This window comes from Kogia breviceps, chromosome 10 (assembly GCF_026419965.1).
Source record: "Kogia breviceps isolate mKogBre1 chromosome 10, mKogBre1 haplotype 1, whole genome shotgun sequence".
NCBI classification, from domain to species: Eukaryota; Metazoa; Chordata; class Mammalia; order Artiodactyla; family Physeteridae; genus Kogia; species Kogia breviceps.
The window spans coordinates 26,270,366-26,292,718 of NC_081319.1; the positions used below are offsets into that span (position 1 = coordinate 26,270,366).

The window sequence follows — 22,353 nt, forward strand, 5'->3', positions numbered from 1 at the left end:
CTGTTATTTTGACAGGGAGGTCACCTGTCATCAAGTGTGGATATCCTCTAGGTTGCCATCTTACTCCCTTGCTTAAGTATCAGAGATAAGAGAGGTGGTGTCCTGTCTGCACTCTTTCTGGAAAGTGTAAATGGAGTGCTAAACTCAGGACAGAGACACAGGAAATGCTGAAAGACAGTCCCTGGCTTCCCCTGGGGCCAGAAAGTGCATCTCCCCCACAAAACAGGTACCTTTTTTTGGAGTCACAACACAATGCAAAATGAGTCATTTGAACTCTTCAGTCTTCCTAGTAGCCCAGTTCATTCATTTTGGGGGCAAATATTCACTGAACACAAACAATGTGCAGGAGTTCAATATATCTTGGTCAATAAGAAGCCTGTCCTCTGGGAGCTTGCACTCTAATAAAAGAGCCGTCATATAACACACACTTTCAAATGGTGATGGAGAGTTTGGAGGAAGGAAAAGTACTGGGTACTTTGATGCTGTATAAGTGGGTGCAAGAAAAGTTAGGAATGCCTTCTCAAAGAAAACATCATATTTCCACTGTTGACTCCCACAATAACACTTTACATTTTGTTTCAACTTTCTGTGAAGTTAAGGCATTTAATATTTTTATTTTTTAAGGCTCCCTACATTTTCAGGTACTGATATGGAAACCTTAGTCAGTTACTCGTACCAATTAATTTCGTCTAAACATTACTTTGTTAAATCTACAATTTCAAAAATCACCTTTAAATAAAGGTAATTTTCTTCTGAGTTTAGTCTTTGAAAAAGTTTAAAAGTGTATTATCAATCTTCTTCCACTAAAACCAAATGTGCCATTAAATAATATTACAAATTACAGAATAAAACAATCAAGGCAATAAAAATGTGAGGATGCAGATAAAAAATAGGCTGACCTCTGAAAGATAACTGAAATTTTATCCTAACATTTACCTGCTTGAGCTAATAGGAAAACAGGGGGATGACATATTAGCTAAACCACAAATAATCTCACTTCCATCTAAATCTATAGTTCCGACCTCTCCCACAGCATTAACCCTTGGGCAGTCTCACATGAGGAAACTGCCCAAATCAAGCTACAGGAGCAAAAAGAGAAAAAGAAAAAACGGCAGAGATCCTAGCTTAGCAGTTTTGAATTTGGAGGGTAGAGATACGTGAAGAATCCTTGAGAATCCAAGAGAAGCTGGGAACACTTGCCCTGAAAGTGGACATACATACTACTTTGCATAAAATTTCAGGGGAACTATGACCCCCTGAAGCCCATTCAAGCCCCAGGTTAAAAACCTCTGACCTAGACAAACACCAAATTAGGAGATCAGGTCTAAGATGACGAACATTTGAAAGGGTTTAAAGGAATTAGTATGTGTAAAGTCATTTTCCATAATCTAATTTAATGTCAACCCTTATAACAACCATGGGAAGTAGGTGTTATCAACTCCTTTTACAAAGAGGAAAGCTAGATTCTGAAAGGTGAAATGCAACATTAAGCAACTTAATCTTATACCCAGGTTTCCAACTCTTAGATGCACAATCATGAACTGGAAAATTCGAAACGTCTGGCCAATATTCCTAAATATCCTCCAAGATGAGGAGTTTCTGACTGAGTGCTTCATTCATATTATCAATTTATCTACATATTTCTTCCCAATTTAACTTTGTTGACAAGAGGAATTAGTATAAATTTAATTCCAAAAAACATTTTCTTGGTAGGACATAATCTCAACCAAAGACAACGGATAACTGTCTAATAATCTGTGATAATTTAAAAATGTATCTTCATTTCTTAAACAGCCTGACACGAACTATTTGTTAGAAAAACAAAGGCCCACTGTGTTAGGTGCTGAACATCCTTATGCTTGGATTTTTAAACTGTCCCAGAAAATCCACAAAGTCACAAATGAATCAAGAATTGACTGAGTCAAAAACTTCAGTCTCTACTCAAAACAGGCAGGCTGAGTTTCAGCCATCCTGACTGCTTCAGCATCCTCTGAATGGTTAGAGCAGCTTACAAAAAAAGGGCACCTCTAACAGTCACTAATAATTTGATAGGTCAGAAGCACACACAACCAAATACTCTATGATCCCTTTGTGCCTGAATAAAGTAATGAAGAGGTCCTAGATCTTCTTGGTAAAATCCACTCATGACTATGTCTCAACTGAAAATAACAAATAACAGCAAAAAGTGGGTCCAGGCAACTAAATTTGGTTGGGTCTCAATCCAGACCAAGTTGCCCAGTGAAACACTAATACACTTACTCATCCTCTATAGGGGAATTACCAGTAATTAGCACCCTGTATTCACACAGATTTAGAAACCCTTTATGGGAAATGCATCCACACCCAGAGAAAGAAACTAAGAACAGGAGTGGGTCAGGTCCTCTAAAGCTCTACTCCAACTGTTTCCTATGACTTACCACGTAGTGATTTTAATTTTTTAAGCCCAGGCGGGCTGCCAATTCAACACTAAAACCGGACTAACAACTGATTTTTCCTATTGCAACATTGCCAGCAAGTCCTGTGCTTTCCCTCTCTTTCCTTCGGTCTCAAACAGCAATTCTCACTCTCAGAAATCAACTAATTTGCTCTCTAAACTGTTCCAATTGGAAGCTTTCAGAGAGCTGCCACTGGTATTACTCTTCCTCCTAGGGCCAAGAGGCCAACAAATGGCCAGTTCAAAAAAAACCAAAACAGCGAACGTGGAGGCAACACAGACACTAAAAACAAGAAGTAACTGTGGAGACAGAACAACAATGGGCCAACTCTGGACTTTAAAATATTCCACTTGCCAAAGCTGTACCTATTCTTGGGCCCCTGACAATAACTATACCAAAATACATGGTCACACTGAGAAATAAAATTGCACTGGGAATATAAACTCAGTATTTTGGATACCAAAGCTCACTCAAGTCCTTGTCTATACTGCTTCTGAAGGAATCGCTTGAATTGACCCTAAAATTGACTGGGCTTCAGAAGTCCTTTCTGACCACAGTGTGCCCGGGCCTGGCAGAGGCATTAGACGGCAAAGGTGACTATTCACAGAAAAAGAAAATCTGAAGTAAAGGTCTGACAGTTCCTAGATACCTGACCTTTCATTTGGAGGCACACTTTTAACTACAGTTATTTCCCTAGAGTACCCTTCTACCAGTTTTATTAAAAACTGACCAATAATTAGACTCTGATTTCACTAGCTAAGAGCACTAAAGGCTTGTTTCACCATATAAAATTCTTCACCCCCACCGCCTTGATGATTTTGGCAGCTCAAAAAAACAAACGAAAAAAAAAAAAAAAATCCGACCAAGAGCTCCTCAGCTGTGATGATCCTTTTGATGAAACTCTGTAACTTAAGTCCCATAGAAATAGGCTGCACAGGTAAAGTGTCACCTTTTTTAAAGTTCAAAATTCATTTTGATTGCCGGCAATAAATTTCAGGTGGCAAGGTTTCCTTTTCAGAGCCCCCTAAAACACTCGTGGAAAAGCTTTGGGAAGCTGAGAATTCCTCCACTCCTGTTTCTCCATAAGGGGGTCAGACCTAAAGGGATCTGGGTTAAAATCACTGCTGCTCCCCAGCGCTCATCAACGAGCGCCGCTCAAACTGCACCCAGCCAGGCCTCCACTGAAGGGTTCCTGACGCTCCCCGTTACAGGAAGCCCCCGGAAACGGGATTTTCCAAACGCGCAGTCCTCCCCCTTCTTCCTCAGACAGCATCCTCACGTGCGGGGGCGGAGCGGGTCAGGTGGGCTCCAGCTCCCGCCTCGGTTAGCCGGCCGGGATACTTCCCCTAGCCTTGCACAAACTCCTTCAGGGGGCTGGACTCACCTTCGCGACAGAGCCCCATGACTTCGCGGTTTTTCCCAAACTCCTTGAAACTTTCGTCCAATTCCGTCCCTAGGAGATACACACACACAGGAGGAGGGGAGAGGCAGGTCAGTGGCCGGGAGTGTGACGCACGCTCACGCACGCACGGAGTAGGTGCGGGCACCTCCGCGTTCCCCAACCGAGCGATAGCATCTCTGACCCCCGAGGGGGCGGGTCACGGGACGGGGGAGGGGAGACGGGTCAGACGACGGGGGAGCGGGAGTGGGAGGGCGGAGCGGGGGGGGCGGGGGAAGAGGAAGGCGTGGACACTCACCCTCTTTCCCAGGAAGTTTGGAAGCCTCGACCCACAGATTCCACGACTGTCCCAGCATCGCTTCGGGACTGGGCAGGGGCCGGCGCTCCCCGACGGTCGCCATTGCGGTGGCGGCCGAGGTGGAGGCGGCCCCGGGGCCGCCGTCCTCCGGCCGTAGGCGCCGCGGCAGCGGCGGCGGCTGCCGCTGGGGCTGCGGAGCCTGCTGTTGCTGCTGCTGCTGCTGCCGGGCAGCCGCGGCCGCTGCTCCGCCCGCCGCCGCCGCTCGGCGCGGCTCCCCCCTGACGTCATCCGCGGCCCGCTCCGACATTCTTTCCGCTCCTACAATGTAACAAAAAAAAGGGGGAAAAGAGTCGCGCGGGGGCCGCTTTTAAGGAGGCGCCGGGGAGTTCCGGCGGCGTGCGCGGCCCGCGGGCCGGGTGGGGCGCGCTGACAGCGCCCCCAGCCGCCCAGCCCCCCAGCTTGTCTCCTCCCGGGCCACCCCCCGCCCCAGGCGCAAAGTCCGCTGCGCGGGCTCGCTTTCGCTTTCGACTCCGGCGCCCCTCGGGGGAGGGGACAAGCGCCGGCGACCCGCCACCGCGGCGCAGGGTCCCCAGCCTGCCTCCGCCGCGGAGAGCCGGCGCGGAGGCTGGCGCCCCGAGCTGCCTCCGCCCCAGCCCCGCGCCCCGCCGCGGCGAGGAGGCCCAAGGCGCACCCCCGGCCCTCGGGTTGCCCACCGTGAGGCCGCTCGCATCCCCGGGCCGGGCCCGGCGGCCCCGCTCCTCCCTTCCGTCCGCACGTCCGTCCGAGCGGCGGCGCCCGGCCGGCTCCCTTAAGCGGAGGCGCCTCCCGCCGCCTCCTCCCCCTCGCCGGTCCCACCCTCTCAGCTCGCTCCGGCGAAGTTTGCGCGTCAAGCCCCCGGAGTGGAGCCAGGGCGAAGTCGGAAACGCAGCCACCTATGGAGAAGCCGGCCGGCTGGCCCCGGAGCACCAGCGGGCGGCGTCACCGTAGGGCCTTCCCGCCCGGGGTCCGACCTGGGGCGCAGGGGCCGGTTCAGGGAGCATTTGGATCTCCGCTCGCGGGCGGCCGCGCGGCTGTCAAAAGCATGAATGAGAAACCGCCGCCGAGCGGAAGCCTGGCGTGGAGGAAACCGCTGGCAGGCGAGGAAATGCGGCCCAGGTGCAGTCCCAGGTGTCGGCCCTAAGCCCACCACGGGAGGTCACAGCGTGCTCCCGGGGTATTTGAGCTCGTTCAGCAAAGAGGAGACCATGAAATCAGTGTAAAATGGAGTGGAGGAGAGAGAAACCGAGGCGAATCCATTTACCTGTTTTGGAGACACTACCCCAAATTTCTTTATTTCCCTTTCCAATGCTCCTGGAAGTGAGTCATTCGCCCCGCACCCCCTCCCCGCCAAGTCTAGTTTAGTTTTAATTCAAGCCGTTGGTCTCCCTCTTTATGATTGTCTTTGCCTGGGCAGGGAGGGAACCTAAGGTTTAGGTGTAGGTACAGCATTCCTAGAAAATACTGTTTTCTGTTAGATATTGTTCACTAGATTAAGCATTGGCCCACAAAAGTTAGCACCCCTCCCCAATACACAGACCGCAAAGCTTTTGCTCAAGTGATGGGTAAAGATGATAAAATAAAGGGCTACTTAATGAACTAAAAAGCACCTGAAACATTTGAAACAGTAGCAGACCACAACAAGCACTTTCGATTAAGTGTTCTTATCATGACTTTTCCTTCAAACTGATGTGAAAATCTGCAGCGTGAGACATGAAACAATGATTTTAATCATGTTTCACATAGCAGTAATAACAGCACTCCTGAGGCACGTGTGTCATAGCTGCTTGCCTAGAGGTGCTTTCTTTAGGTGGCGAAAAAGCGGACTTATTCAGGTTTTTTAACCAGAACACCTGCCGTCATAGAGGTGGCCAACTTCTCTGCTAAAGAAACAAAGTCCAACTCTCAGAAACATAAAAATGTTTAAAAAGAAGAGTAAAAATAAGGAAATGTTATTGCAACCTAAACTCAACGCAGGGCTCCTGTAGAAAGTGCTTGTCTGGGGTTCAACATTTAAAGGCTTTAGTGAAAAATATTAAAAATAAAATATATATGAATTTATTTTTTAAAAGTTTAGAAATAAATGCGTACATTTTTTCCTAGATTGCATGCAAACAAAAGTTCCCCAAAACTATGGATGCTTCCTGTCCTTATCTAAGAAGCAGAAAAAACAAACAAAAATGGAAGAAATGACTGGTAGGATTAAAAAACATATTTCTAGGGCTTCCCTGGTGGCGCAGTGGTTGGGAGTCCGCCTGCCAATGCAGGGGACACGGGTTCGTGCCCCGGTCCGGGAAGATCCCACATGCCACGGAGCGGCTGGGCCCGTGAGCCAAGGCCACGGAGCCTATGCTCCGCAACGGGAGAGGCCACAACAGTGAGAGGCCCGCGTACCACAAAAACAAACAAACAAAACCACATATTTCTAAAGCTTTAACTTCCTACATAAGAGCATCAATGAGAAAAAAAATGCATAAGTAAAACATAATTCCCTTAGTAATAAGGTTCCTAACTCTTAACCAAGGCCCTCAATCTTGGATGTCACCAATGCAGACCTTCAATTTTTCATTCATCCAAATCACTGAAAAATCTGTAGAATTACAGAAATACATAAAAACACATGACTTTTTGGTTTTCTGAGATTAAAGTACACAATTTATGAATTGTTTTGAATTTTCTAATTCTACATTTAAGGAAAAACAAAAATTTGAATTGTATGGCATTTGGAACTGCCATTAAAAAGAAAAGCTTAGGGCCATCCAGCTATATAGGTACAAAAGACAGCGTGCCTATTGCGTACAGCCCTTCTGATCCCTGAGAGTAGAGCGTGAGAATGAAAATAAGGGGAAGAATGGCAAACATGAAGTACAGTCCTACTTCCTCAAGACACTGCTTGATTTCCCCCTTTTTACATGTGAAAATACTTCAAGATTCACTAATATGACTTCAAGCCAATGGGGGTCAATATGGCAATTTATAATACTTCAACTTCTGTCATTCTTGTTTCATACCTTTTTCCCCCATTTTTTGATTGGTTTAATAAAGAAAACACGACAGGGCTTAGAATAAAAAATACTAAATATCCTCTTAGTATTATGATAGTTATTAAGAGAAATTGTTACTAATAGCAGCTATCAATTATTGGGCACCTACTAGGTGCCAAGCATTGCTGTCGGTACCTTTTTGCATTATCTCTATTAATATTCTCAATTGTGTAGGGTAGGAGTTGTATTACTATTTACAGATAAGGAAAATGAGGGAGGGCTCCAGAGCCAGTCCCTATGAATTTTTTCTGGGTTCATATACTGGGTCTTTCACTTACAAACTGTGTAACGTAAGCAAGTTAGCTAATTTACTTGGACCTCAGTTTCCTAATCTGTAAAACAGAGATAAAGCCAGGTTTCTGAGGACTGCATAAAAAGATCCATGAAAAGTACAAAATAACACAAAACAAACACTATAAACAAGTATCTTATATCACACGGAGCAATTCAGATCTATTCTCATCTAAGAAACGTATTACCAAGTTGAAGAAGATGTGAGCACCAAGAGAATGACAGGCAACTCCTGGCCATCTCCCTACCAATTCTCCTCTGCTGCAGCCAACGCATTTTACTACATTGTCTTCACCCATGAGAAAGTCCTAAACCCTTCCAGAACATGCAGTTTCTGATATCCATAGTTGGTTTGAGTTTCTCAACGGTTTGAATGAGTCACCAACAAAAGCCAAAACTGCTAGCTGAGAAAGTACAGTTGTCTGACACTCAAATCTGGGCAACATTTAAAAAGTGTTCTTATACAAAGGGCACTCTCTATAAACAAGAGTACAACAGAAACTCAAACACTTGGTTTTATAATAAAGAACCTGATGACTTCTTAACCTAAACACCCCTCCTCTGCACACAAAAAATATTTTAAAACATGAAAAATACAATTTACATTCATTTACTATAATTATTTTCATGTAATAGCATTCCTTGTATACTATCAATCAGTTCTCCTACCAGTGTACTACTGATGATGTCCTATAGTTCTGAAGATCTTCAGCATCTGTCTATACAGATAAATGATATGTTTTCTAAGGTATGAGTAATGAGGATTCAATTTATCAAACCGTTCCTGCTCGCCTACCACATACCAGGCACTCTGCTAGGCACCAGAGTAAACACAACATAGTAATTTCACTGAGGATGTGAGAAGAATGAGAAGTAGGGGAAATTTTTAAATTTAATTTTAATCAAAATGCTCTTATGGAAAAAGCTGTCACCACCAATTAGACTGTATGTGGCTTAAGAACTAGGCCGTCAGAAGTGAAATGCTGCCAAATTCTGAGTATTTCATCCCTTCCAGGGATGTATTTAAAAGGTGGCCTTACTTCACCATCCAAATTTAGGGATGTTCCCAGTAGATGCCAGGGTAACAAGGTCTCTCTTTACAAAAAGGATTCTTTGCACAGCAGATTCACTTGTAAAACGCTCTGTTCAAAGGCCAAAGGCATCACTAAATGCAGAACAAAACAAAACAACAGCAACAACAATTACAAAATCTTTAAATTCGGTTTAATGTAAAATGGCTGAAACTGTCCAAAACTTGCCTAAGATGCAAGACCCCACACAACCAGCCTTTTTATTTGGAAAGAACAACCAGTCCCAATACAACATTTTAATAAACTTGAAAACCAGCAACTATAGTATATTTATGTGTGCAAATTACAGGGTTGATAACAGAGATTCTCCATTATCAACCCCAAAGGATTGCAGTCATTTGAGTAAAAAGAAACTTGGAACCACTAAATTAGGAATGTGTTGCCTTGGGTTGCACTATCTCCTCCTAAAATTGGCTGTGCCTTTGTTCATATCCTCTCTCCCTCCTCTAACCACACCTCTCTCTTTCCTTCTTTCTTCTGGAGACAGAGCCAGGACGCTCTTCTGCATAAGGGGTATGGCAGGCAAGGCCCCTCTTTAACTGTGCTCCCTCTAGTGAAATACCTTACAGCCTGTTATGAATAAATCAGTATTCCAGAAAGAGGAGAACAGTGGAAGAAATTTAACTCATCAGCTCAGTGGCTAGAATTGCTGACAGACAAGTGCGAAATTGGGAATAATAAGGAGAGTTGCAAAAGTGGAGACTAAAAGATGAAGGTAATTATCTTTTTAAAGACTTTACCTGTATGCATAGTCATTCTATAAACTGTGTCATTTGCCCAAAAGTTCAAAGCTTTGAATTTTTGGTTTGTTTTCTTAATCATATGTGTGTAGCTACGTACAAATTCTCCCAAAGAATCATTCACCAGTAATAGCAAACTGCTTGAAAAGAGAGAAAATTTAACAATACACATATAAAAGGTATTAACATGTAACTTTAAACTGAATAAGGCCCAAATGTTTCTAGGAATTTAATACTGGCCTGTAATTTTGAACGACTGACAAATTTCATTTAAAATCTTCATTTAAAGCCTTCAGGTTAAAGAGTATTTTTTTAAAAGAGAGAGAAAGGATTAAGTTATAGGAAAGGAATGGAAAAAATAGCTAAGTGGACTAACATTTAGCTATAAAAAGCGGCTGACTGTATAGTCATAGTTCTAGCGCACTGCCTCAGATGCACTAAAATGCAAAGATTAAACACACTGTTAAAAATAATTCCCTATGTCACCTTTGTACCAATCAGCTTTCACTGAAGTGATTGGTAAGTATTACCATCTTATTGGCCTAGCAGAACAGGTGTTCTAGAGCCAATATGCCCAGGCTGAATCCCAGTTCTACCACTTATTTACTGTATAACTCTGGGGAAATTTTGACTTCTCTGTGCCTGTTTCCTCACTTATAAAATGATGAGGGACTTCCCTGGGGGCGCAGTGGTTAAGAATCCACCTGCCAATGCAGGGGACACGGGTTCGATCCCTTGTCCAGGAAGATCCCACATGCCATGGAACAACTAAGCCTGTGCACCACAACTACTGAGCCTGCACTCTAGAGCCCACAAGCCACAACTACTGAGCCCATGCACTGCTAGTACTGAATCCTGCGAGCTCTAGGGCCCGTGCTCCACAACAAGAGAAACGACCGCAGTGAGAAGCCTGTGCATCGCAATGAAGACTAGCCCTGCCCGCGCGCAGCAACAAAGACCTAACGAAGTCCAAATAAATAAATAAATAAATATGATGTAAAATAGGAGTATCTACTTTATGAAGAATATTAAGAAAGTTAATAGTGCAAAAGTACCCTACCCTAGAGCTATCATTTCTAGCACCGTGCCTGTCACCTAAGAAGCCCCAATTCTAATCTAGCAAGGATATGCTAGCAGATCATTCTTGCAGGGTAAAGCATGGCGTTAGTTTGTCAGTCCTTGCTCTAACACTTTCAGGGGCTCAGCACTGACCACTGAACTCAATAGAAACTTTTCTGCTAGCACTCCAGGCCCTCTCCAGTTGGCCCCAGGCTCAGCTCCACCACATCTACAGTGTTCCCTCTTGCAGGTACCCTACAGTCCAGCCCAAATGACCAATTCATAGTTTTGAATATGTTCCCCCTCCAGATCCTAGCTCTCAAGCCTTTGTTCATACAGGCCACACCATCTGTAATACTTCCCTCCCTTGGCTGAAATCCTACTGTTCAGTCACGTTCCCCCTCAAGTTCCATTTCCTTAACAAAATCTTTCCTGATCTCTCACACTAAGCTCATAGGAACTCATCCCCACTTCTACATCTAAATCTAAATTGGACTTCCTGGACTAGGGTTAAGAGTATATGCCCTGAAATCAAGGTGGCAATGAGATATATGCTTAGTCTCCCAAGGATTAACAGTTTGCATTCCAACATAAGGGTGTCATTTGGAACATGGAACCCACCTCCTCACAAACCATAAGATGTGCAGTGTCCAGGTCCCCAAGCTGGTCAGCAAAATGCCTTAGGGCTGAACTCTGTGCGTTAGTACAAGAAGGAAGGAACAACACAGCTTTTTCTTCCCCCTTTCTGCAGCAAAGTTCCAGTCCTAAGTAAAGACACAGATCTAGCAAACACAATCCACCTAACTTTTCCACATTCTTTGTGTACACCCTGATCCAGGAACCCATCTGGGTTTGTACTGCTTCCCCAAAGGCAGACTGTTGCACAAAGGCTTGCATCCCCTTTCCACCTCTAAAATAAAACCTTTCATGTCTTGGTAAAGATAGATGGCATGCAAATTTTACTATATTTCACTAACATGTGAATGAATGACTATGAATGAATACAGTTCCCTATCTTCAACACCCAACCTAAACACATATTTTCTCAAAGGGTGAGACCTGAACCCAAATGACTCTCCAGATTTCAGAGTCCCTAAACCTTTCTTCCCAGAAACACACAATTACTTCACTCCCATGGCCGCTCTGATTTTAAATGGCACCACCTATGACTCACGGCAAAGTTTTGACCTTTTATTTTAACCTATTTAAAACTCTCTTTTGACATAAAATCTGCAGGACCCAGAGACCATGATCTTCTTCTCCACTTTCTACTGCATCCTCCTCTCCACCAAACTGCTCGAAATGAAGGAACTGCAGGAGCCAAAAAGGTGAATCAAAACAAAACCACTACTGGTAGGAAATCTATCTTTGCTGCTTTCTGGAGCTTCTTGCCTCCACTTCAGAAAACAGGGATCTTCACAAAACATTAGGATTTTTCCAAATGGTTTCTGGGGGAAGTGGCAGCACAGGAGCAAGCACAAGTGGATGATTAGAAGGCTGGAATCCAACTTACCAAGTATTTCTTACAAAACAGAGCCAAATAGATAAATTGGACTTCATCAAAATCATTAAACATTTTTTTTAATCATTAAACTTTTGTGCTTCAAAGGACACCCCGAAGGAAGTGAAAAGAACCCACAGAATGGAGAAAATTTTTGCAAATCCAATATCTGATAAGGGACTTGTATCTAGAATGTATAAAGAGCTCTGACAACAACAACAAAAGACAAAGAATCCAATTTTTGTAATGAGCAAAGGATCTCAATAGACATTTCTCCAAAGGAGATAATACAAATGACCAACAAGCACATGAAAAGATGCTCAACATCATTTGTCATTAGAGAAATACAAATCAAAACCACAATGAGATACCACTCCACACCCACTAGGATGGCTAGTAAGGAAATAAAAACAAACAAAAACAGAAAATGACAAGTGTTGGTAAGGATGTGGAAGAACTGGAATCCTTCTACATTGTTGATGGGAATATAAAATAGTGTAGCCCCTGTGGAAAACAGTTTGACAGTCTTTCGAAAGGTTAAACAAACAATTACAATATGATCCAGCAATTCCACTTCTAGGTATACACTCAAAGAACTGAAAGCAGGGACTCAAAGAGATACTTGTATACCAATGTTCATAATGGCATTGTTCACAAAGCCAAAAGGTGGAAGCAACCCAAGTGTCCATCAACTGAAGAATGGCTAAGTAAAATGTGGTATGGCCACACAATAGAGTATTATTCACCCATTCAAAGGAATGAAGTACTGATACATGCTACAATATGGATGAACCTCAAAAACAAGCTAAGTAAAAGAAGCCAGACACAAGAGGCCACATATTATATGATTTCATTGATGTGAAATATCCAAAATAGGCAAATTCACAGAAACAAAGCAGAGCAGCAGCTTCCAGGGTTTGGTGAGAGGGGAGGATGGAAAGTGACTGTTTAATGGAAACCATGTTTCCTTTGGGGGTGATAAAAATGTTTTAGACCTAGATAGAGGTGTTGTCTACACAACATTGTCAATATACTAAAAATGATTAAAGTGGTAAATCTGTGGCATTTAAATTATATCTCAATAAAGCTTTTATTTATTTTTATTTTTTTGCTGTACACGGGCCTCTCACTGTTGTGGCCTCTCCCGTTGCGGAGCACAGGCTCCGGACGCCCAGGCTCAGTGGCCATGGCTCATGGGCCCAGCCACTCCGCGGCATGTGGGATCTTCCCGGACTGGGGCACGAACCCGTATCCCCTGCATCGGCAGGCGGATTCTCAACCACTGCGCCACCAGGGAAGCCCTATTATGCTTTTTACTGGGGTTTATATAATGTTTAAATTTTTTCCAGTTTTACTGAAATATAATTGACACATAAGATTGTGTATGTTTATGGTATACAATGTGATGATTTGAGATACTTGAGATAGATATATAAATATGGAGATATATATATATATATATCTCAAAACAATTACCACGGTAAGGTTAGCTGACATATCAGTCACCTCACAGTTACCTTATGTTTTTAATAACAAACATTTATAATCAGGAACTATAATAAGCATATTCTTTAAAAGATGAAAAAACTCTAAATTAATTTTGTTTGCAACTTCCATGAGATTATCATTAAATTCCACGAGGTGAGCAGCAATAGCACGGATTAATAAAGCCAGAGGCCGCTTGCCTTGCTTTGAATCCCAGAGGCTGCGATTCCCAAAGCACCAACCTCTCTTCAGTTTCCTTCTTACTTAGGGAGTACACACTGCTATGTTTTACAGCTGCTAACAGAAGAGAGTCTAAACTGCTTGCCTGGCAGCCAACAACTTTCACTATCTGACTCAACGTCCTTTTTTTCTAGTTTTATCATCCATCACGCCCCCTTACAAAGACTCCACTCCAGCTAAACAAGACATAAAATACACATCCTTCAAATACTTTTCCACATGCCATCCTTTTTTTTTTAATTGGGGTAAAATTCACATAACATAGAATTCACCATTTTAAAGTATACAACTTAGTGACATTTAGTACAACTACAATGTGGTACAATCATCATCACTATTTTGTTCCAGAACATTTCATCACCCCGAAAGGAAACCCTGTACCTGTTAAGAAGTCACTCCCTGTCTCCCATCCCTCCCACAGCCCCTAGAAACCACATCTGTTTTCTTTCTCAATAGATTTGCCTATTTTGGATATTTCACAATGTTGAAATCATACAGTATGTGACCTCTTGTGTCTGGCTTCTTTCAGTTAGCCAGGTTTTCGAGGTTCACCCATGTTGGAGCATATATCTGTAATTTTTTCTACTTTATGGATGAACAAAATTTCACTGTGTGGATATACCAGTTTGTTTATCCATTCATCAGGTGATGGACATTTGGGTTCTTTCCACCTTTTTGCTACTGTGACTAGTTACATGCCATTATCTTTTCCCTTCCTTCAGCTTCATGTGCTAATCAAAATCAAGGTTTCATGTGAGTTTCAAGTCAACTCTGACCTTCCCCAACTTAGCCTGGCCCAAAGTCCTCACCTTTTTCTGACCTCCTTTATCACTTGTATACCCAAGGTAGCAAACTGTCACCACATGGCAGAATCCCACTGACTTATTTAGGTGGACTCAAACTGTTTTCTTAAATTGCTAACTTTGAAAAAAATCAAGAAAAGTCATTGAAATTAAGATTTCAGTTCCCTTAAAATTTTGAAAGGTCTGGGTTATTTTAATAACCACAGTTTAACTGCTTTCACTGCTTTTACCCTTGCCCTCTATATCCTATCTCAATATAGTGGCCAGAGTGGTTTTATTAAAACAGAAGTCAAATCAATGTATTTACTTATTACATTTGCTACCTACTATCTGTTTCTTCTTATTAAAAGGTAAGCGCCACAGTGGCAGGGACTTTGTCCCTTTGATTTACTAATTAATTCCGAGTGCCCGGAAGAGCACAGCATATAAGTAGGCACTCCATTAATAGCTGTTGAATGGATTTGGGGCCTAAGATCAGCTGGCACTGAAAAGGTAAGCCCTTTGAGATTAGTCTTGAAGTTAACAGTTTCTCACAGTTCCACTTGATCCATTTCATTCCTCCACAGGTCTGATCCCTGAAGTCCAGAGTTGCGATACTTCTTTACCCCCCTTGTCATTGGCTTCCTGGTATCCTACTATACTTGACTTTTCATCAGAACAGTATTCAAAAAGGGTAAGTCATAATTATAGTCTGTGAAAATCACCTCCTACCTCAAGGATAATCCTTCTACACGTAGTAGAAGCTCAGTAAACAGTTATGGACTAAAGAGGTCCTTTGGCATATTTCTGTCAAATATGTTTCCTCTCTACCTTCACCTCCCACTCCCTCATATCCCACCACTCCCAGTTGCTGACCACCATCTAGGAAAGCCCTGCTTCTTGCTTCTCTGGCACTTTCCAGACATTCCACAGTGAATGCCATCCTTTGTGATGACTTTGATGATCACTGAAAGATACCTCTGCATTGCTGGCCTTTCAGCTTTGGGCTGGAAAATCTTAAGGGCCTATTTTGAAGGTGGAGACTTCGTAGCTGCCCAGTCCTATTCTTCTAAACACCTTAACAAAGCGGCTACATCCTTCTACAAGCTCCCGTTTCTGTTTGGTCACAGTCAAAATGTTATCTTTGCAGATGCATGTTCATGTTGTCCAAAATGTTTCCATCTTTGCTACAGATGCCTAAAACCTGACTGAGGCATTGCATTTGTTGCCTAAATATGTAAGTGGATCAATTTCAGAGGCTGAAACTCCTTTGGTCTTTCCTGTTTGGATTCTGTTCAGTTTTATCCTTCAATGACTCATCATAAACTACATCTTAACTTGGAAGTCCCCCTCATTCCTTTCAAGAGTAGATGGAAGGATGCATCATTTTTTTAAAAATAAAAACACCTTCAGAAATTTTTCTTCTTTTTCACATTATATGAAACTTACCACCTTCCTCCCCAAATAATAAATGAAAATAGTGAGTATGTAGTGAGGAACTCAATCAATGGTGACTGCTATTTTTGTAATGACCTAGGACTGCTCACGAGCAGAGCCAGCAGGCTGGGCAAAGGCACTGGGCCCAGAAAGTGCACCTGAAGTTCTCCGGTCTGTTTTTCAATTTCCTTAGGATCTCCCCTGCCCTCAGCAGCTGGGTCTACATTGCTTGTAGAGAGAAGAAAACAGGAGCTTGGCAAAGTGGAACAGGACAAAAATGCAAGAGCACATCTATAGACAACTTCACAGGAAAAGATGAATATGGATTGAGGGGGGGGGTGGCGGGCGGTGCGGGTTCCCATCTCCAAAATATTCCAAAAATTTTAATGAATTTGGGGGAGGGAAGGTTATTTAGCAGATTTTATTTTGACAAATATCTAAAAAATTATCATCCTTTGGTAAAACTCAAACTCCATTATAATCAGAGGCAGTGCAGCATCTACTCAGCCATGCTATGCTGAAAGAACCAGTTACCTTTTCTTTGGAGGGCAGGCCAAAAATCCTGATCGATTTACCAGTGGATCTTCATCTGCTGTGATTGTAGAAGCTCCTTCTTAATTTTGTTCAGACCTACAAAAACAGAAAAGGGGCAAAGCGATGAAACAACGTATAAAATTAATCAGAAATCTACAATCTCATTAGTTGCCAGATGTCCCCAAATTATATGTGTTTAAACTGTCGAAGTGTTAGGGCTTCCCTGGTGGCGCAGTGGTTGAGAATCTGCCTGCCAATGCAAGGGACGTGGGTTCACACCCTGGTCTGGGAAGATCCCACATGCCGCAGAGCAACTGGGCCTGTGAGCCACAAATACTGAGCCTGCGCGTCTGGAGCCTGTGCTCCACAACGAGAGAGGCTGCGATAGTGAGAGGCCCGCGCACCGTGATGAAGAGTGGCCCCTGCTTGCCACAACTAGAGAAAGCCCGCGCACAGCAACAAAGACCCAACACAGCCAAAAATAAGTAAATAAATAACTTTAAAATGTCGAAGTGTTAAAATTCGAGTCACTTTACCAATTTTACAACAAATGCAATTCAATTTTTTTTTTTACAATGAACTTATTTGGCTATATTTATACAATAAACTAAGAACAAACAACTATTCAATATGTACATAGAGTCAGCCTCCTGGGGCTTAAAAACATTGTGTGTAAATTTGCCACTAATGAGTTTTCACTTAATTTTTTAAATGGCTATTCAGAAAGACTGCTCCTATGAAACCTGTCAGAATCACGGATTTTAACACACACATAACACACGGAGTGAGAATATTATTTGGAAAGCTCTGTCCTTTATCCTTCAGCAGTTTATAAAAGTAATTCATAATAGTACAAAACAGGAAACAAAAACTCAATTAAACCATCTTCCTAAAAAAACACAAAGAAATTACCGTTCCCTTATCTGCATATTTTTGTACATATGCATTCATACATATTTCAGGTAGAATGTGGGTACTACTCAAATTAATTTGGGGAAGAGCATTAAGTTATAGAATCAAAGGATTGGAGATTAACAAACCAGAGTTAGAAATTAAGCTGGTTTTCAAGTTTGACATGAAGCAGGAGGGAAAAAACAGCAAATATGGGCAATGACACAGCTATGGAACAGATGCTGTCCAAGTATATAAAGCACAAGGCAGGCTGATTTCATACGAAAAATTCACTAGTAATACACTTCTCTTCCTATAATCCTCACTGGCTATACACCAAGGCTCTGCTCAACTTTTATTTATTATCACGTACTCTAAGATGGCAAATATTTCTATGGTTTGAGGTGCCAATAAAGCATCTTCCAAAGTCAGTGGCTGAAATTCTATGCCATGTTTGAACATTTTTTCATAATTACCTTTATTGGCTTTTAAGTTATTCCTGGATCATATCCTTCCCCTCTCCCTTTTTTAAACAGTCTGTTTTATTCACCCACAAAATGTTACTCAGCAGTGTAATCATTCAGTAAAGTAATCATTCCTACAATCTTTATAAGCCAGCTGTTTCTCTTTCTCAGATTTCTAATTGCTTCCCAGTCTCCTATCTTTTAAAAATTTTCTCTGATTTCCATTTCAGTGTTCCTTTTCTGTGCCTTATTTCCAATAAAAGCCACTATCTTGTTTAACATGTCTGTCCTGAGCCAAAATTCATTTCTTTGCATCCTAAACATTTTACGGCTATGCAAAATCACTCAAAGGAAGCTACAAATTCCCAGGATAGAGGCAGCCAATAAAGATGTTATGTTACAGATAACCACCTCTTTGACGGTGATTCATTCAAGGTAGGCTGGAGATGCAGATACAAAAGCTGGAGATGCAGATACAAAAACACCGGTAACATGTGTGCTTGACCCTACTTCTCTAAGTCAAGCTAGTTTTCAGTTTTCCATCAGAACACTTCAGCCATATCTCCAAAGTATCCAAGGAAGTCATCAGAGTGCTATGAAATCTCCCCCAAGATAGTGTTTGCCATTAAAAGAATTCACCATTTACTGGCCTGAATACTGTAAAAATGCTTTAAGAGAAACCCTATTCTTAGAGAAAAATGGTAGTGGCAGTTACTAAAAATAAACATTTAAAAATAGTAACTTTTCCACTTAGAATAGGGGTCAGAAATCCTTCTTTAGTAGGAAAAAAACAACTATCACACGTTTGTATATATTCTTTCATTTTATCTTCACAATAACACTGTGCTCAAAAGAGCTGTTATTTATGATCTCCATTTTACTAGTGAGGAAACAAACTGAGAGAAGGTCATAATTTGCTCAAGATAACCCAGAAAATAAATGGTTTGAAACTGGAACCAGAATGGAAGCCTTTGGTGCTATTTAGTTCCCTTTCCAGTATACCAAACTGCCTAAACAGCAACTTAATTTTGTTTTGCGAAGAGAAAGAAATAATTTAAAAGGAAGACTGGAGAACATTTTCTAACAATAGAAACATAAAACTTGATAGCTTTTACTCACTCACCACCTACTATGTAACAAGCATTCAACAAACACAATTTTTTAAAAGAATTTTTAAATGGCAACCCATTAGAGGTGGGAGAGGAGATGGAAACAAGAAGAAAGAAAAGACCTAATTTGAATGTTCTCCAAAGTCCTGACAGGCATAAATTTAATTTATTTACTCTTTTTAAAAATTTTTGGTTGCGGGGTGGAGGACGGAGCTTGTAAAAGATGGCTTTCTTCTAGACTAGCTGCCTAGCCCATAGTGACCCTTTTTGTAAGCACCATATAACCCAATGCCAAGTAATGCTTGTACTATGAAACTCCAAACTCCTCTCTTGTTTTGGTGAAAGCTGGACACATGACCCAAACTGCGACATTCAATTCGTTCTTTGAGAACTAGAAATTGAGATGAAGAGGGTCTACTCTGGCCTACGCTGCAAGCTCCCCCATGTGCTCTCAGTCTCTGGGAAAAAGCCAGTCAGCAAAGAGTGACGAATGAACATGCTGCTCAGAGGAAATCAGTGCCAGGAGGCCCTGAAGCCCCATAGGACAGAAAGGGAAACAGTCTCCGCCCAGGGGGTTCTAGGGCTTTCCTGTCCCACGTACAGTCTCCCAGAGGACCCAAGCACATCCTTCTGTAGGGTTTTTAAGAATCCCCTGGACCTGAAGTGAAAATGCCCCCCGCCCCCCGGCAATCAGAGCTTGAATTTTTAGGTATTGATTTCTGATAACCGCAACAAAAATAATCTTGCTCAAGACAGTAAAACTTCTGTACTAAAAATAAATAAATAAATAAAAGGGCAGATATCAGCAGAATTTGATATAAAAGAAGATCCTGTGGAATGCCCAAGGGTTCAGAAAAATCCTCTCATTAACTTTAAACAGCGAAAAGCCCACACTGTTACATGGGCACTGTTATATCAACTTTAACAAAGAAAATGACTTATTTTCCAGGAGTAACATTTCTATGTCCTTTTAAGACTCTGAGACCCTTGCTGCAATTTATGGCATAATCTGGATCACTTCTTGTTATATAATTGAGTCTATCAAAATTAAGCCCTAACCATGATAGAGCAAAGAAAATTCAGGCTAAACTGAGTTGGTCCTGTTTTTAAGCATAGCAGTATACACTTTCTTTTTATTTCCTAAACTTTCTTAAATTCTAGGCAAACCATGGAGCTGCAGTGTGAGAATGCACCTCAGGTGCTTGCAGAGGCTGTGAAAGGGAAGAGAAAGGTGGGCCCAACAAGGAGGGCAACACAGGTTTTGACTTGATTCTATCTTCTAAGCTGGAGGTGAGGGAAGGCTGACTCCTCTCTCCGTCTCTCTAGACAGGTTTACCCCAGCCGGTTTATCTATTCACTGAAAACGTGTGGAGCACGTGCCCCATGCCAGGCTCTGTGCCTTGCGAGCACCAGAGCCAGGAGTGTATCCACTTGAGCTGCCTAACTCCCAGGTTACACATTTTTCTCTCCACTCTTTGACTCTCACTGCAAACAAAGAACATGGGCCTAAAATAGTTTTATTTTTTATCTGTTTGCTTGGTGATCTTAGGGGGAGAAAAAGGGAATTTGTTGCTAATATTTAAAAGGTAGGAAGATTCACTTAAAATTCCATATTTCCGCTTTCTCTTTGAAGGTCCAAAAATTTGGCCACTGAGGCCAGCTCTCCTACATGTGGATAATTGGCTGATGCCGCGTGGTGGGCTACCTCTTGTCAGTGGGCATGTACTTCCCAAAGTACACAGCTTGGCCACATCACTTATTTTCCTTCCAGGCCTGTCTCCTGTAGGCAGCCAAGCTTGTGACACTGAGCCTTTGTCATTTTCCTAAGTCTCTTCTCCCAAATGAAAAACCAAAAACCAAAATTTTTAAAACAGGTTACATTGTCAGCTGTAGGCATATTCTCCAAAAATGTGATTTGACAGTGTCACTAGTTTACTCACTCTCCTCCCACCCAAGTTCCACCTTGCTTTCACCCTAACAGGTTTTCTCCCTGGCAAAGCAAATTTAATAATGAAACTCTATACAGCTGGCCCTCCTATCCACAGGTTCCACATCCGTGGATTCAACCATCACTCATCTGGTCGGGCACTATGTTTACAGTGCCCGTTGGTTGAAACCGTGGATGCGGAATCCATGGATACCATGGGACTGGAGGGGAGGGTCCACAGTGCAGAACTGGAATAAATCCCCCACAGATACCATCAAGTTTTTGCACCTACTGCTCTAAGGGTCACTCCACCGAACACCAAAAAAGAGTTTGAAAACATAACCGGTAAGGAGGGAGCTGAAGCCAGTTACTAGGAAGGACTCCAGCACCTCCGCTGGCTTAGGTTTCAGGGATACGTTTTAGTACCTGCAGTCAGTCGTGGGCTTTCCTGACCCTCCGTGAAACTCCTCATGCGAAGTCTTAACATTTTAAAAGGAGCCTCCAGGGCTTCCCTGGTGGCACAGTGGTTAAGAATCCGCCTGCCCACGCAGGGGACATGGATTGGAGCTCTGGTCCGGGAAGATCCCACACGATGCACAGCAACTAAGCCTGTGCGCCACAACTACTGAGCCTGTACTCTAGAGCCCATGAGCCACAACTACTGAGCCCGTGCACCACAACTACTGAAGCACATGTGCCTAGAGCCCGTGCTCTGCAACAAAAGAAGCCAGCGCAATGAGAAGCCCGCGCACCGCAACAAAGAGTAGCCCCTGCTCACCGCAACTAGAGAAAGGCGGCATGCAGCAACGAAGACCCAACGCAGCCAAAAATAAATAAATAAAATAAAATAAACTTTAAAAGAAAAAAAGGAGGCTCCATTTTCTGACAACTTCTACATATCCCCACACATTCAGCCCCTCTTCTCTCCAAAGGGTTCAACATAGCCATCCCTCCCTCCCTTTGCCATTTAAGTCTCACGGCTCTCCCATCTCAAGCCCTAACCCTCCCAGATTTCACTGAGATTAACTGGGCTCTCTACCCTTTTAGCTCAGGGGTCAGCAGGCCATTTTTCCATTAGTGGTAACTACAGTACACTCTTTCACCAGTAGCCTAAGAGAGAACCAAAAATATAATAAAATTCCCAGTAGTTCTCTAATTTGCCTGCACAAAATCCTTGGTCAAGGCAGTGGGTTTACAAGTTGATTTACAGAAGCACACAAAAACAATAACAATAGTAGCAGCTGACATGTACTAAGCACTTACTATGTGCCCAGTACTATTAACACATAGTAAACCCTTTACATATATCATCTCACTTAATCGTCCCAGGTCTCTGAGGTCAGAACTTTTACTCCACTCCTTTAAAAGAGAGAAAACTAAGTTTTGCGAGGAGGGGCCAATTAGGGGCAGACCTGAGGCAGTTGCATCCTCGGAGCTGAGCGTGTACCATTCCTTCCACTGCCGCCCCACAGCAATTCCTACCTCTATTCCTCCACACCTGCTCTTCTCACCACCTTGAATTCCTTTCTTCCTACCTTCCAAGAAACTCACCCTTCCTAAGTCGGTTTCATAGAGGCAGGGTCTGCAACA

The 22,353-nt window shown here is 42.7% G+C and overlaps 1 protein-coding gene across 7 annotated transcripts in view; it reads right to left on the reverse strand.

Annotated features, from left to right (window-relative positions):
• ATXN7 (ataxin 7) overlaps positions 1–22,353 on the reverse strand; it is a 129,699-nt gene that overhangs the window by 84,043 nt on the left and 23,303 nt on the right. For 6 of the 7 annotated variants that reach the window (XM_059075780.2, XM_067043726.1, XM_059075779.2 and 3 more), the window contains exons 2-4: positions 16,373–16,468; positions 4,133–4,450; positions 3,820–3,888 (exon numbers count right to left, since the gene is read on the reverse strand). In XM_059075780.2, coding sequence (XP_058931763.1) covers positions 3,820–3,888; positions 4,133–4,439 — 376 coding nt within the window. In that variant the 5' untranslated portion in view covers positions 4,440–4,450; positions 16,373–16,468. Of the gene's footprint in view, positions 1–3,819; positions 3,889–4,132; positions 4,451–4,845; positions 4,947–16,372; positions 16,469–22,353 lie in introns of those variants that run through there. The other variant, XM_067043724.1, reaches the window with a different exon arrangement.